This window comes from Mycteria americana, chromosome 21, assembly GCF_035582795.1.
Source record: "Mycteria americana isolate JAX WOST 10 ecotype Jacksonville Zoo and Gardens chromosome 21, USCA_MyAme_1.0, whole genome shotgun sequence".
NCBI lineage: Eukaryota > Metazoa > Chordata > Aves > Ciconiiformes > Ciconiidae > Mycteria > Mycteria americana.
In genome coordinates this window covers 453,400-469,154 of record NC_134385.1, presented here as the reverse complement: position 1 = coordinate 469,154, position 15,755 = coordinate 453,400, and the positions used below count along the sequence as shown (strand labels likewise).

At 52.0% G+C, this 15,755-nt stretch overlaps 1 protein-coding gene across 1 annotated transcript; it reads right to left on the bottom strand.

Annotated features, from left to right (window-relative positions):
* Positions 1-4,806: 4,806 nt before the first annotated feature.
* On the bottom strand, positions 4,807-6,310 carry POU3F1 (POU class 3 homeobox 1). Its single transcript, XM_075522379.1, has one exon. It carries the CDS (start codon positions 6,308-6,310, stop codon positions 5,186-5,188), a length of 1,125 nt encoding a protein of 374 aa, XP_075378494.1. The 3' UTR covers positions 4,807-5,185.
* Positions 6,311-15,755: the final 9,445 nt, after the last annotated feature.

The window sequence follows — 15,755 nt, the reverse complement described above, 5'->3', positions numbered from 1 at the left end:
TTTATCTTGTGTACAGTATCATACGCTTTAACGCTGCCTTTGCAACCTTACAATTCCCACGCACGGCATGGTAGGTTACATGGAGAAGCCTGGTCTTATTAGTTCAAATTGAAACTGGGGGGAACTTTCATGGGTAGAGTTGACATGAATCACAGAGGAAAACACCTGATTAAGTGCGGTTGGCTGTATTTCTACTTCTGTGCCCAGGTGAGAGCTGTGTGTGCACACATGCAGTTACACTCACCAACAAATAACAAGTGGGAGAGATGCTGAATGCCCATAAATCAGCTCTGCAAAGCGCAGTGGGAGTTCTCATGAAAGACTTAACGAGCTCCTTCTCTGTGGTTTTCCTGTATAGGCACATACATGTAAACCAGAGGGATGATGCTGGTCAGAGCCCACGCCGTACTCACTGGCGTAAGCCTGGAGAAATCCTGTCCTTTGGAGTGCCCATTTCAGGAGGGTCTGTCGGGCCAGGTCTCTCTAAGCAGTAATACAAATCTTAGCAAGACCAGACACTTTCATCTATGGACATTCAGCATTTTAAAGCAAAACCAAAACAGCCCCCACCACATCTCAGCTTGCCTCTACCCCTGCCGGGAGCTGATCTGCGCCCAGAGCAGCGCGAAGGCAGCCAGTCCGAGGCATCCCCTGCTGCAGGCAGGGCACGCCGGCAAGAGCCACGGCAGGCTGCGCTCCCGTCCTGAACACAGGCGACAAGCTACAAGCACCAGCTCGGAGTTCGCTGGCCAGGATGCGCTGATTTTCAACAACTCAACTGTAAGAAACAATACAAGGCAGCTACAGAGAAGCAATTCCACAGTTGTGGACTTTTGCCCTGGGGGCACGACCCAAGCCTGTTTCCAATACCTGTGAAATAACAACGCTGAGCTTTCCCAGGGCTGATCTAGCTCCAACCAAACAACGGTATCATTAACGTAAAATTAAAATATATGCAAACAACATTAGCACAAATTAAAATATACGCTGAACCAGACGGTGCTGAAATCTTTCCTTGTGGGAGAAAGAGCGAGCAGGGATGGGCAGAGCTAGGAATGAGATTCCAAGGTGTTAACACTGATGCTCCAAATTTACATGAAAAGAGATTATAGCGTTTCCGCTACTGCTTTAGCTAGTTAGGGGACAGTTTGCATTGCTGGCGCTTTGCTGGGATCAGGCTCTGAGCAGACAGCAGTTAGCAGAAGAGACCAGATTCTGTTGAGAGCGTAAGATGAATATGGCATCAATAATTATATGTGACTGTGCCTAGCAAGGCAAACTGCTGTGCTGTAGTCACTTCTGCAGTTATTATAGAGCAAGCACTCCCTGCTCTTGCAAGTGGCAGCAATAATATTCTAAGACAAGAAATCTGGAAAGAAAGTTGGATACTGGAACACCACAACCTTTTCCCAAGCACACAGGAAAGCTGAGCAGCAACCGTCCACCTTTGTAAAACTAACAGGAAAAAAAAAGTAAGTGATACTCTGCTGAATATTGTCTGCCTTACAGAAAACAGCAATATCCTAAAATTGCCAATAACCAGTTTGTAAGACAATAGCACTTGGAAAGCGCAGCTGCCCTCCCGAGTACCTGGAGCGCACAGGCAGGCTGCTCTGCTCCCAGCGAGGATGAAGCACACAGGAGGCACGGCACAGCCTCGTGCCTTTCTGCGAGCACGAGAGAAGGGCTGAGCTCACATCAGGGACGCGCTCGCCTGATGCCAACTGCCCCGGCCGGCCAGAGACCCCTTGGCCACTACTCCGCCTCACCAGCCTGCGATGTGACTCCACACTCCGCCGGCCGGGCGCCAGCCCCTCTGGACCGTGCACGCAGGAGCCTGCGTGGGCAAGGCAAACGGGTCACCACCAGTCGCTCTGAAGGCAGATGGCACGCTGGAGGAGGGTGCCTGCCCCGCGCATGGCGAGCGCAGCCCGATGCCATCAAGGGACTAACCACAGCCCGACTGCACGCGCAAAAGCGACGCTGCGCTGAAGAGCATCTGCTGGGGCCAGGCACTGCCCAAGAGCAGAGAGCTCCCGCAGCTCCCTCTCTCCTTGGGCTACAAGGAAGGACTTCACACCAGTGCAGACCTAAACCCCTCTAATATTGGTAATGCGCTTAACTCCTTTCCCTTAGCTACGCTTCCTACTTTGCATATTCTACTATTTGTTTGTGCATTGTTAAATTAACTATTTGTACATCTGCTTTTCTTTAACGTACCAACATCACAGTCCTATCTTCGTGTGCTTTACTCCTGATGTAGTAATATCAGCTGATACTTGCATTTTAGTGAGAAACCACCACCACTAAAAAAAAAAAAATTAAAAAACCCAAACAAAACCACTCTCCCTCCAGTGATTGCTATTTAATCCTTGACCGAGAAAACTAACAAGTTCTTCTAAGAGAGGCAAACCTTTGGGGCATTTGATTTTTAGAACGGCTGAGCACTGCGGCACTGCAGAAATAAGATATATAAAGTGTATTTTATTTTTGCTGCTCAACAGCTTGAAAGAGCTAATGCAGCGGGGCTGCCAGCGCTTTATACAATCTGACAAACCAAACAACCCAAGGGTGCTCTTCCTCCCCAGCACTCACAGCACATCTCATCCATTACGAGAACGCAATGTGAAAACTGACCCTTCCCTTCCAAGTATCAATATAAATACTGTTTGCCAGCCAGGTTAGTTCAGAACGAAGAGGCTACAGAAATCACTCCTGGTATAGAAAAGCAGTCCAATTAATCATTCAATGCAAACAAGAGCTTGTTTTCTTTAAAAAATAAAACCTCTTTTGTTCATTCTGATTGTTTCTTCTTCCCTTAAAGCCTGGCTATCACAGAAATTCTTAAGTAAAGGCTGCAGAGTTGCAGCATTACCAAACATTAAACACAATGGCACATGTGTGTGAAACACACAAAAGAGCAGCTAAGGAAAGATTTCCAGAGTTGAAAATTAATTTAAATGCTTGAATCATCATGCTCCTTTACTTTTCTACTGGAGTGTATCATCTAAGCTACTGCATACACTCAGCTAATTAGAAATTAGTAAATATTCAGTAAATACAGCAAAACTTTCAGAATTCAGGATCTCTACAACAGCCCTACAATTCTGTGCTTTTCTATAAAAACCAGTCACATCACAAAAAAGGAAGCTAAGGCTGTAACAAAAGCTGACAAAACATACAATGCACCTTGAATCCTTTAAATGAGATTTCTTATTATGCTCTGCATGCCAAGGAAAGTCATTCATACAGTAAACTGCAACACTTGCTAGCTTACTTGTACCACAAAGTGAACCATTTCTTTACATACTTATGAGCATCAGACATCGTATTTAATGAAATAACTGCTCAAAGTGACTTTATTTTAAAATCTGAAAAACCAGTTCACTAGACTTTTGAATGAGAACTTAATAGTTTTGTATTAGCTGATGTAGAATAGCTACATTTTAAGAGACATTGAGAACGCAGTAATTTATAACATTATCTATTGCAAATGCATTGTTGTTCAGGCAGGTATTATACACACCCCCCAAAAGCACAAAATGGAACAAAATCAAACCGTACTGAAGACAAGAATTTTCATGTCTAAATTTTCAAGTGTAAGTTATGTTTGATATGTTAAAAAAATTATATATATATTAAAAAATAATTATGTATGAATTCCTATGCAGGATGCAGCGCTATCACTAGAAAATCCCTTTTAAGCCTGCTGTTTTCACAGCATATAATTTGTACCAAGAGTCACGCAGGGAAACTAGCAAGTGCCAGATGTTCAAGAACATCGGTAAGTTCTCTGCCAAGTAAAAAGAAAGAATTCGGTGCTTTGCTACCAGATTTCGACTAAGTATTTCACCAGCGCAAGAGCTCTGTATCGGCACGTGTTTCAAAAGTTCTCCCAACGCACAAAATACCGCAGGAATGAAAGGACCTGCGAAGGCAAACACAATCCTCACGCGCGACTCCTCTCGACGTTTGCTGGAAGAGAAGAGGTTTAAAGTAGAGGTGCAAGCCGATTCTTCTAGAAATAGAGAATGCAGTAACTAAGTTTTCAGCCTTTCTTGGCTTAACCACAAAACATTAGGGCATGAAACCACGAAAGGGAAAACCGGTGACACCAGAAAACCCGAGAGTGCGGTTTGAGTGGAAGGAAAGAATCTTCTGAGCCGTACTAGCGTGCCTTTATTACTTCTGCGATAAGCGGGAAGGAAGTTATGTTTCGGATGTTTCTGCTCACGCTGTAGGCTGCAGAAAGTTACGTTCGGATCGGCCAAACGCCGCGGTGCCGCCAACACAACGCTGCGACGCTTCCCCAGCGCTCGCCGCGGCCGAGGCTCGGGCTCCGGCTCTGCACGCGTGTGCGGAGCGAACGCCCGCGCGTAAGCGCAGCGACGAAGTCTGCCCGAAGCGCGGTTACCGGGAAGGGCAAACGCCGCCGAGCCCCACCCGCAGGGCTCCCGGGGACGGAGAGCTCCGAGGGGGACGGGGTGGGGGTGGGTCTCGTCAGCCGCCGGCGGTCGCTGCAGGGGGAACTCGGCGGGGCCCCGGGAGCGAAGCGAGCCCCGGCGGGCCGGGCGGCGGGGGAAGCGCCGCGCCGTCCCCGCTCCCGGCCCCGGCCGCCGGGCTCCGCCGGCCCGGCCCGCTGCCGGCTGGGCGCCGCAGCCCGCAAAGACGACACGAGACCGGTTCCTGGGTAAATGGTTTATGTAAGTAATAAAATATTTACTATAACATAAATAGAAACGTACCCTCGCAGTCTACATTGGTTTTGCAAGAAAGATACAAACAAAAACCGGAACCCAAGGGGATGGACCGGGCCGGACCGAACCCACCGACGGGAGGGGGAAGAGCTCCGCGCACGCTTCGGAAATAAATAGAAACGGGCCGGGAAACGGTACCGAAGCGTCCTCCGGCGAGCCCGGGCGGAGCGGAGGAGCGGAGCGGGGGCACCGCCGCCCCGGCGGCCACGCGAGGAGGGGAATAAATTAGAGACGGCAAACCTTTGGCTACTGCTGCTGCGGCCGCGGCGGCTCCGGCGCGCAGGGCGCCCGCGGCGGGCGAATAAATACAGCGCGGAGCGGAGCGGAGCGGGCGCGGCCGGGCCAGTCTGAGGAATAAATTAAAGCGCGTCGCCCGCCGCCCGCGCCCGCTCCGCCGCCGTCGGGGCCGCGGCGGCGGGGCCGGGCAGTCACTGCACGGCGCCGGGCAGCGCGTGGTGCAGCGGCGACGTGTCCGCCTGTGCGTAAACGTCCTCCATGGGGGGGTGCGGGACCCCGGCCGGCGTCATGCGCTTCTCCTTCTGCCGCCGGTTGCAGAACCAGACCCGCACCACCTCCTTCTCCAGCTGCAGGGAGTCCGCCAGGGAGGTGATCTCGTGCGCCGAGGGCTTGGGGCACTTGAGGAAGTGGTTCTCCAGGGCGCCCTTGACGCCCACCTCGATGGAGGTGCGCTTCTTGCGCTTCCGGCCCTGCGCCGCGATCTTGTCCAGGTTGGTGGGGCTGCCCGTGCTGGAGTCCGTCTCCTCCAGCCACTTGTTGAGCAGCGGCTTCAGCTTGCACATGTTCTTGAAGCTCAGCTGCAGCGCCTCGAACCGGCAGATGGTGGTCTGCGAGAAGACGTTCCCGTAGAGGGTGCCCAGCGCCAGCCCCACGTCGGCCTGCGTGAAGCCCAGCTTGATCCGCCGCTGCTTGAACTGCTTGGCGAACTGCTCCAGGTCGTCGGAGCTGGGCGCGTCCTCGTCCGACGGCTCGGGCGGCCCCAGCGGCGGCGGCGAGGCCGCCAGCTCGTGGGCGCCCGCCTCCTCGGCGCCCAGCGGGTCGCGCAGCCCGTGGTGCAGCGCGGGCGCCGGCGGGCCCAGCATCCCGTTGAGGCCGGCGTAGGGCTGCGCGTAGAGCAGCGGCTGCCCCGACGGCGGCGACATGGGCGGCAGGTGGTGCGCGCCGCCCTGCGCCCAGCCGCCCGCCGCGCCGCCCGCCGCCGCCGCCGCCGGCTGGTGCACCAGGTGCGGGCGGTGGTGGAAGGCGGCGGCGGACAGCTCCTCGCGGGGCCCCGGCGGGCCGCCCTTGGCGTGCTCGGCGGGCGGGAGGTGCGCGCCCCCGCCGCCCCCGCCGCTGCCCCAGTCCGTGCCGGCGCTGGGCAGCCACTGGTGGTGCGCCAGCCCGACGGCGTGCCCGGCGGCGGGGGCCAGCCCCTGCAGGTACTCGTGGTGCATCATCTTCTGCACCTCGCGGTACGTGGTGCCCTGGTGCAGCCGGTCCCCGTCGGGGTGCATCAGCGCGGCGCTGCGCGGCAGGTACTGCGCCGTGGCGGCCATGGCCGTCTGCGCCGCGCCGCCCCGCGCCGCGCTTTAGAGCCGCGCGCCGGGGCGCCGGGCCGCCGCGCGCCGGCCCCGCCCCCGCGCCCCATTGGCCCGCCCGCCGGCGGCGGCGGCCCGCGCCGCTCCGCCATAGGGCGCCGCCGGCGCGGGGCGCCGCCCCGCGCTCCCCGTCGCCATTGGCCGGCGGCGGCCGCCTGCTGCCGCGGGATTGGCCGGCGGAGGCCGCTCGGCGGGGGAGCCCGCCTGCGCCCGCCGGCGGGCCGGCCGCCGATTGGAGGAGGGCGGTTCATTCATGCCGAGCTGCGGGCGGCCACGTGGGCCGGCGGCGAGCGCGGAGGCGCGGGGCCGGGGCGCCGGCGGGCGCGGGGGCACGTGCCTGGGCGCGGCGGGCGGCCCCCACGGCCCCCACGGCCCCCACGGCCCGGCCCGGCCCGGCCCGCTGCCGCGCAGCGCCGACGGCAGAGCCACGCGGTGCCACGCCGCGCCAGCGCGGCCGCGCAGCACGGCTCGGCACCACGCCTCGCCCGCGGCCCGGCCCGGCCCGGCGCGGCCCGGCCCGGCCTGGTGCGGCAGCAGCGGCGCCAGCGGCGCGGCCTGGCACGGCCCGGCCGGCCCGGCGCGATCCGGCCCGGCACGCTGCGGAGCCTGCCCGACGGCGCAGGGCTCTGCTCCACGGCCTCTGTGCCTCGCGGGCCTGCGGGGCGCCGGGCAGGTCTCGGGGGGCGTCTCCGCCCCCGCTGCCCCGCGGTGTCGGGCTGCTGCAAAGCAGGTGGGGAACGCGGCCTCCTGCAGCTGCTGCGCAGGGGCAGCCACTGGTCCTTCTCCATGAACCCTGTAGTAATCAAGAGCTTCTCGGACATTAAAAGCCCCGATTTACCTTTTCAGAAAAACTCGGCTCCTGGACCCTGGGAAGGTGGGAGCTCCTTCCTAAACACCCTGTAGGATAAGCCACCGAGGGCCAAGAAACGAGGATCTGAGATCGTTTGGGCGTCATGGGAAATGTGGGTCTTGGAAGCAGCCTCAGAGGCAAGTCTCTGAGCCGGTTTGAGGGTTGGCACAGGATAAAGGGTGGAGGAGCTTGTGGGAAAAGACAATGACAACAAGCAACGGACGTGTCTGCCCGTGCTGGGAGAGGGGCAAGGGACACCTTAATTCACCCAGCTCCAGACTTCATTTGGGGCTTGAGGCCCAAAGCGAATCAGGATGGGCACCAGGAACATTAATCACTTCTGAAAATTAATCTTCGCCTCTGTGCTCCCATTTGTAAAATGGGAGCAGAGACAGTGACCTTTGCCAAGGGCTTGGGTGAACAATGAACCGTCGGATCAATACGTGTACGAGTGTAACATGTCAATGGCTGCACGCAGATGCCCTGCTCTCTCCCAGTAGAGAGGAGACGCCTGGGCAGGGTGGCTCTCTGCTGACAAGGACATTAACTGTTGCCTCCTGAAAGGCTTTTCCTGAGAAGGTGTGCCACATCCCTTCCCTCTGCGTTGAAGGCTCCTTGCCGTTCCAGAGCACCAAAGCCCTGATTTGGACTCGGGTGACTCCAGTCCTGCGCGCTGGAACTATGGAGCCAGCAGACAGAAGAGCCAATGTTGGCTTCTGGGCCTGGGGGGACCGAGCAGGGCTGCTGCTGCAACACCCCACGCCAGCGAGTTTGCCGCACAGTGCGCTGCCTGGTGCGAACCCCTGCTTGCACTGCCCACCTTGTGCCGGTGTGATGACGGCCCTGCAGGCTGCGGTGAATCGAGCCCCTGGTGCCGCGGGGTGGCAGGGCGAAGGTGCTGCCCACACCCACCCAGGTGCCCGCCCTGTGATCACTCCGATTTGGTGCACACTGGACCCCTCTCCTGGTTCACCCAGCCCCCGGAGCTGCGGGTTGGGTGGGATCACACCAGGCTGGAAAGGTCCGTCTCCTCCTCCAGGCTTGCAGCGGGCGGGGTGACAGCAACCCAACCCAGCAGGACCTGCTCCTGCTCTTTAGCAGCTGAGGGCCAAACCATCAGCAGCAGGATCAGTGCCTGCCCATTGCAAGGGCTCAGTCATCACGTCAGGGGAGCTGCTAGCCCTTGTTTCGCTGAATCACGGAATGAACAGCTACAAGAGTGACATACCTTGCTGCTGGCAGGCTCAGTTTTGCACTGTCCTTGCCAAAACTGACAAGTTTGGGATCGAACATGTGCATTTTTGGCTGTGGAATGATGTGTAACTGATTCCTTTCACTGAACCCTGTATCTCTTTTCAGGTATACAGCCCTAGAAAGAAGCTGGACTTTGCAGGAGGAATGGGTTTCATAGATCATGGAGCATATTTCATTAGGAGAATAATGGTCTCCTTTTTTTTTCCTGAGGAATCCTTTGCAAACACTGCATACGTTTGTAATGAATATAACCCTTTCAGATGATTCAGTGACATGCTGTAAAATATCATACTTGGTTAAGCATTTTCTGTGTATTTTTTTCTGACCTAGACTCATATTCATGTCAACTCTCCATGATACAGTGCCATAATATTCAAATTTTTGGTAGCCAATTGCTTTTGATATTTATATCCATTTTTAAGGGAATCACAATGAATAAATGTGCCCAGCTCTAACTTTATGCAAACTAAGCTGTGTGTAAATCAGTAAATCATTAATAGAAATTAATCATTTCCAGAGGCTGAGGACTGGCTTGCATTTCAAACTTTTATCTGTTTATGTATTTCAGAAGTCACCAAAGGAGAAAACGCGTTATGTGTGATAACTTAGACCGTTTACAGAGTAAATGGTCACAGACCGTTCACAGACCCCATCACAGACGGTTTACACAGCAGTATTGGTTTATGCTTGATTGAATGATCTTTTCAAACCAAGGCATCGTGCACAGATTGTGCTCTGGGCTTGTTTTTGCTTAATAAAAGTTGAATGTAAAGACTGGAAACAGCAAAGAACAGAGGAAGGTGAGAAATTCCCATTTAACACCTTCCTCAGCAACTCCAACTCCAGAAGTGAGAGCCAGGTGGCAAAGTACCTCTTTTGTAAAGCAATGTGAAGCAGGTAAAAGCAAAGGAGAGTGCCGACCCTAAGTAAAGCGGACAGGAAGCGTTAAGATATGTCCATATAAGCACTAACTTGAAGAGTTGGACGTGCATATTTGTGTTCCTGGTGTCTCTGTCTCCACTGAGGTGTGCTATGGAGGACGTGCGCTGTTTGAAAGACCCTGTCAATATTTCAGTATGTTGAAAGTGTCTTTGCTTTTCTTAAATTATTTTTATTATATGTATTATTATTTTTACATAGCTTTTCCAGAGCCGTATCACCCAGCAATTCCCTGTAGGAGGGCATCCAGGTTTCCTAGCAAAAGCTAGTTCCTTCATTATGCCTTACCAGGAATATTGGCATGCAGCCCATTCTGTCTTCAAGGACTAAACAACCCCATGGGCAATGTTCGATATGATTCATTCTCTGTGTGACTGTGACAGCATCAAAACCTGCCTAATGCAGCTGGATCTGAGGCTGGTGGGAGGACTGAAATAACGAGGCAAGCTCGGCACGTAGGAAAGCGGAGCCTGAACCGCTGCGCGCGGCAAGGGGGCTGGTAGCTGTGCAGCACATGCTGTGCTCCCCTGACCAGGGCCAGGTAACAGAGATGCTGAGGCTTGCCGTTGCTTGGGGATGATCTGCGACAAGGGGCCGTGTCGTGTCAGGACATCATGGCTGGAAGCCTGTCTCGAAGGAGCTGGAGGAATCCTCCCCATTGGTTTTCTGCTGGACGTACAGGCATGCCAGTTCCCCCTCCACTCCCCTCCCAGTTTAGGTTCAGCTCCAATGTGTAATGCCAAAAGCATCTGCAATGCTTGACATTGCAGTGCCATCAGGTGTAGTAGGAGAATCCATGCGCTGGAGCAGGAGGGGCTCGGAGCGGAGGAGTCCCTCCAGCCTCCAGTTTTATTGGGGTTGAACAGCACCAGCTTTCTCTTCCGCACTGGTACAGACTGGAAGGCTGTTCTGGAGTTACACTGCAGCATGACATATCTACTAACACCCTGTGAAGTGAGCACGCAATGTCATGTCCTCACTTACTGGACAAATCCTGTCTGACCCAGTGAATTCAAATGTGTTTCAGGAGCTTTAAACTGGCCTGGGGTTAGGACTGCTTTCTCTTCTAAGGCAAAACAGCAAAGACATTGCTGCTTCTACTTCCAGGTCAACAAGACCCCTGCAAAGAAGACAAAAATCAATTTGAGAAAAGAAGATGAGCTGGATTCTGTGAGCTTTGGGTCCAGGAGATATGGCAAGTGCCAAACAACAGAGTTATGGGAGAGGCTCTCACCCTGCAACTGCACGCCCTGGAAGCCACCCATTTGGGAAAACGTGCTCGTGGTTGCCCCGACAAACTTCAGCCAAGAGAGAGAGTCCTTTTCGGTTGCAGTCTCTCTTTGAACAGGATGAGGGTCACTTCTTCAGGAGTTCCCCAGGTCCAAGCACACTGTGGGCACTCTTGGGAAGGGAAGCTGCTATTTCCTCTGCAGCGTTTGCACCGGAAGCTGCATTAACACCCAGGAGTCACGGGGGGGAACGGCCACGGTGCACTGCAGCTCCTCTGGTCCTGGTGGAACTGCGCCTTGGATCCGTGTCTCCTGCAGCTCAGCACTGAGTGAAGCCAGCTGCTGTTAGAGTCCGGGCCTCGTCTCAGACACCAGTTGAAACAACTTGATCGAATATTGGATCAGTGGGTTAGCACCATTTCTGCAGCAAGGAAAGATACCAGCATTATCTGTCAGCTGGAAGGAGTCCAGAAGTCAAGTCTTCCCAGAGTAAACTCTGTCTGGAAGTGTGAAACTCCGAGCACAGGCAGAATTTGCCAAAATTTTTAGCATTTTGTCTAAATGTCCTTCATCTAGGACTAGAGCACAGATAATACATTTTTACAACTTTTTGGATGGCTGTATCTTTTGGCAAAATATTCTTTTTGCTTTGCTCATCTCAACTTGCAGAATTCTTAATTTACTGAGTGACAATTGACAAGCCAGGGGCTGGGACAACAGTGATTTTAATGATAAAACTAGAGAGGAAGAGAAATAGAGAGTGAATCGTGGAGAACAGTTAACACAGATGTCTGAGGTATGCTCACTATGATTAGCTTTAGTTGTATATGGTCCTGTAATTATTTGAAAATTGTCCAGAAATATGGTCTCATAAGGCCAAAATTAATGCAAAAAATGCTGTTGTGATCTTTTATTGAATCAATGAAATTTAGATTAGGCAGTCACTAAATTCCTATTTACACAACAGACCTTAATGGCTCCAAAGGAAGCACTCAAATGTATTCGACAAATAATCCCTATTTATGAAAGCCCCATAATATGCATTTACATAATCCCCACTTTAAAAAGCTGTATCAGCTCTGAAGTTCTTCAGCTCAGAGATATGCCCTAGGGGATTAAAAGTACCAAACAAAACAAAGGGAAGTAAAATGTACGCATGCACACATCCACAGACACGCACCAGAATCTTTAAGATAAATACACACAGAAGGATGTAGGATGACATACTAGCTCTCCTCACCCCCCCGCCACCTCCAACAGTGTTTGTGCATGTGCACAAACACAAACGCACGCACATGCACAACTCTACAAGTGGCTCAGCGTGATTTTGAGCACATGCATGATACTGCAGTGTTCCGATGCACCAAGTGCCTCTCAGCTTTCCTAGCCTTTTTTCACAAATATTGGTTAATCATCTATGCCCACTACCATATCGAAACAAATAGCCTGTCCTAATGTTTTGGGACGTACGTAGCCGCTTTAGAAACATCTGACTTGGCACAAAGCCAGTGGGTCACGCGTTTTATTCATACTCAAGACGACTGGACACTTGCTAATATTCCCATGTGATGGATGCGGCATTTTGCTGTCAGAGGTGCTGTCCTTGAGATAAGAAGTATGACAGGGTATAGAACTGCACCAAGCATGTTAATGTTGCTGAAGGGTTTGAATTAAAAAAAGCTGTTCTTTTCTGTGGAAAACAAGCTGTCCCTGAAAAGCTGATTCTCCAGAAGAAATGCAAATTTTGGATACTGATCTGTTACCTTCTTTAATTTTACCCTGTTTAGCACCCGTCCATTGTTTAGGAACAAAATGCTACGACTCTTGGCTGGTGATGCACCAGGTTCGCAATTCTGATGGCTGGGTAAAGTATATGTTGGATTCAGTCAAACTATGAAAGGGAAAATACTGCAGAATGAATTTCCAGCTCCAGAGAAATGCCTTCACTGCCTGTATGTTCTTAACCACGTGTGAGTGTCTTTCGTTTCAAACTCTTTCATTAGCATTTATAATATAAATGAGAACATGGAAGCACAGGAATGTTGGTGTTTACTTGTGCCAGCATTCACGTGATGTGGGGTTTTGTCTGCAAAAAACTCATCCTCTCCGGAAGCTCCTGGGTGGTCAGCCAGCTCTGAAGGTGCTGCAGGCACCAAGCGCTGAGCAGCAACGGGAGCAATAGCCGGCGCGCAGCTGCACACCCAAGCCATCTTCCCACCTGGCCCAGTCCTTCTCCAGAAGCCAAATGGGATTTTTCTGGTTTGCTGGGGTAGGGCAGGGTCCAGTGTCCCCTCAGCTTCTCTTTCAGCAGGGGCGGAGGCAGCCGCCTCAGTGCTGCCAGGCGTCCCTGTCCGCCTCTCCCCGGAGGTCCGCTCTCCTCAGCCCTAGGGAACTCTCTCCTGTGCAACGGCCAGTAAAACTCTTCACCTTAAAGCCAGACTTGTTCCCTGAGTGATGTTAGGGGCAACAGAAGGGCTCAGCACTGGACTGCGTCAGGTGCCTGAGGCACTAAGCATTTCTTCCCAAAATAACACAAAAGACTGGTAATTTCGCTCTGTGCATTCCGAGCTCTGTTCCACCTTAATAATGAAGCTTTTGAGTTAAGGTTTCCATTTAATGAGGCTCTTTGCAGTTTACATAAAACAACCACATGAATAAATACTCAGTTTAGGAAAGATAAGACCTGGGGATGAGTTTGGCGGGGGTTCAGCAAGAAAGATTATGCATACAGCAGATGAAGGTGTCTACGGTTGTGCCGTCACTTGATCTTGTCAATCTAATATCAACTCGAACATGGAGGAGAAGCAGCCGTTATTTTACCGAAGTGCAATGAGTAACGGGATCTCAGGAATCACCACACCTGGAGCTGGTCAAACTCAGGAGCTCTCATGCTTGTCCCTCAAAGTCAGCCAGTAGTGATTACAGTCAGCATAGCAACCTGCAAAGTCCAAGTGCTGAGAAAGGAGAATTGCACGGAGAATTTTTTCATTTTCCAAACAGATTTGGTGTAGGACATGTGTGTTCCTTTATTCTCCATACTCCACATCGATTACTCTAATGATGCACAGTTCCAGAGCTGGTCTTTCTACATTGACAAGCCACGCTTCCCAGGTTGGCTACCCAAAATGGGATGTTTTGAAAAATGTACAGATGTAGAAGAATGGGGAGGCAGAAACTTTCTTTGTGGCAAGGTTGAGGTGCGAGGGTTGGGAGATGAAGGGATGAATCCCTGTAATTTTGTTGTTACTACAAATTATGCCTTGTTTAAACTCTCCACCTCAGGTTTTGATCTGTTATACTGGTGCTAATCCATATATTTATGCTTTGCTAGTCTGCATTCAAAGTGGTGTAATTCAGCTCATCGTCAAGACCAAGAGTCCTCCGTGTCTTCTGCCTGCACTGTCACTCTATCATCATTTTTGCACTTTTTGTGACTCGCCATCAGCCCTGTTGTGATAACTGAGGCAGAGGACAAGAGTTCAGAAGGAAGGAAAACATCCATTTTCAATGAAATTCACTTCTCAAGTGATCACGTGCTTCTGGAGAACAGCAATCGGGCACCAGCCTTCAGACTACCCACCTCTGCTTCTCCCTGCCTGTACCCCGGCACAGCGAGCCCCCTGCTCGCTGTGCTCTTCTCGCATCAGCAACAGGGCCCTGGCAGCACAGGCTGAAGCTCAACTGCAGAGAGAGGTGACGCTGCTGGTGGCTCTTCGCTGGTCTCATTCTCTCCAGAGAGAGGGAAGTGGTGAGCAAGTGGGGTAGAGGATCACACCTGGGACAGTGCGTCACTAAGCGTGGGCTGTTTTGTAAGGATGATGCCACCAACAAATTTCATTTCTCCACTCCTCTTTTTGAGCCAAGCTCAATGATGAAAATATCAAAATTGGTCAGTTCCAAGACTCGTCTTTGACCAACTCACCCAGTAACTTCTCCTTGTGTGTTGCTTCCCAGCAGTCTATCTGTTTCTGTCCTCCCTTTGGCCATTTCTGTACTCATTTAAATTATTCTATTAACCTCTACTTCCTTCAGTCTTGTAGAGAGCCCTTACGAGATTACTGGGGGGTCCACACCATAGAAACAACATAACACAGCTAGGTGTGCAAGGTCTTATCTGGCAGACAATGATTTCTTGTGCAAACAAATAGTATTGAACTGCGTGGGAAGAGCAGGTGCTGTAAGGGACAAACATTTCCAGCCACGATGCTGGACCAATTTGCACTGTTACTGTTGGGATAGGAGGAGCCGAGGATGAGCAGCCTGCTCCCGTGCTTTGGCAGGATGTTCAGTCTGTGAGTCATAGCTCTACCGGAGCCATACCAGCCCCTTGGCCAGACAAGCTTTGCCTTCATTAACTCTTTCCTGCAGGAGAAGCAGAAGCCAATTAATTACAACTTAGGCTTTATTCCATTAAACTGTTCTAAGCTCGAGGGGAAGAGCCTTAAGACTCTACTCTGATCCTGTTGCCACTGACGCCAGTAAAAAGCTCTCCACAGACTTGGATGGGAGGAGGCATTAATTCCATGTCTGCTCTCAGCCCGGGGCATGGCCGCACTCAGTGCCACTGCCAGGAGGGCTGTCCCTCTGAATGCAGTCCCTCTTCCCCAGCAGCACCTGCCTTAGGGAGATGCACTGTCTGCAGAGAATGATTTTTGCTGGTCCCAGTGACAACAGACCGAGCGGCCATCCTCCCAGTGGCCATACATTGTAGTCACCGTCAAAACCTGGCTCCCCTATCTTATCTTAGACATTCATTCTGCTGCTCCCTGTAAAGAAAAACCCTGAGCCTTTTCTTCAAGCTAAACGGACTTTAATTAATTGGATTTTCAAAGAGTGATCATCACATCTGAAATGACAGACTTCAGATCATTCCCAACACTTACAATTTTGCTTCTAGAAGAGAAATCTTCACAAGCATGGACTAAGTCACAGCTCCACAAGGCTGGTATTAAGTGGGCAAATCTTAGAAAAGAACTGTTCCTCAATCTCCTTTTCACAAACTATTTGTGTTTCAAAGGAGTCAGAGGACTGGATACAGGTTGTTGACAAGGCACAGTTGACAAGGCAGGAGTGGATCCTGCTTTGGTACAAGAACAAGTAAAATGCCATCATCTGGTGCAACACTAGAGAC

What these genes read in the sequence shown, in the direction of transcription:
- POU3F1 (XM_075522379.1), bottom strand. Translation starts at nt 6,310, where the DNA reads ATGGCCGCCACGGCGCAGTACCTGCCGCGCAGCGCCGCGCTGATGCAC.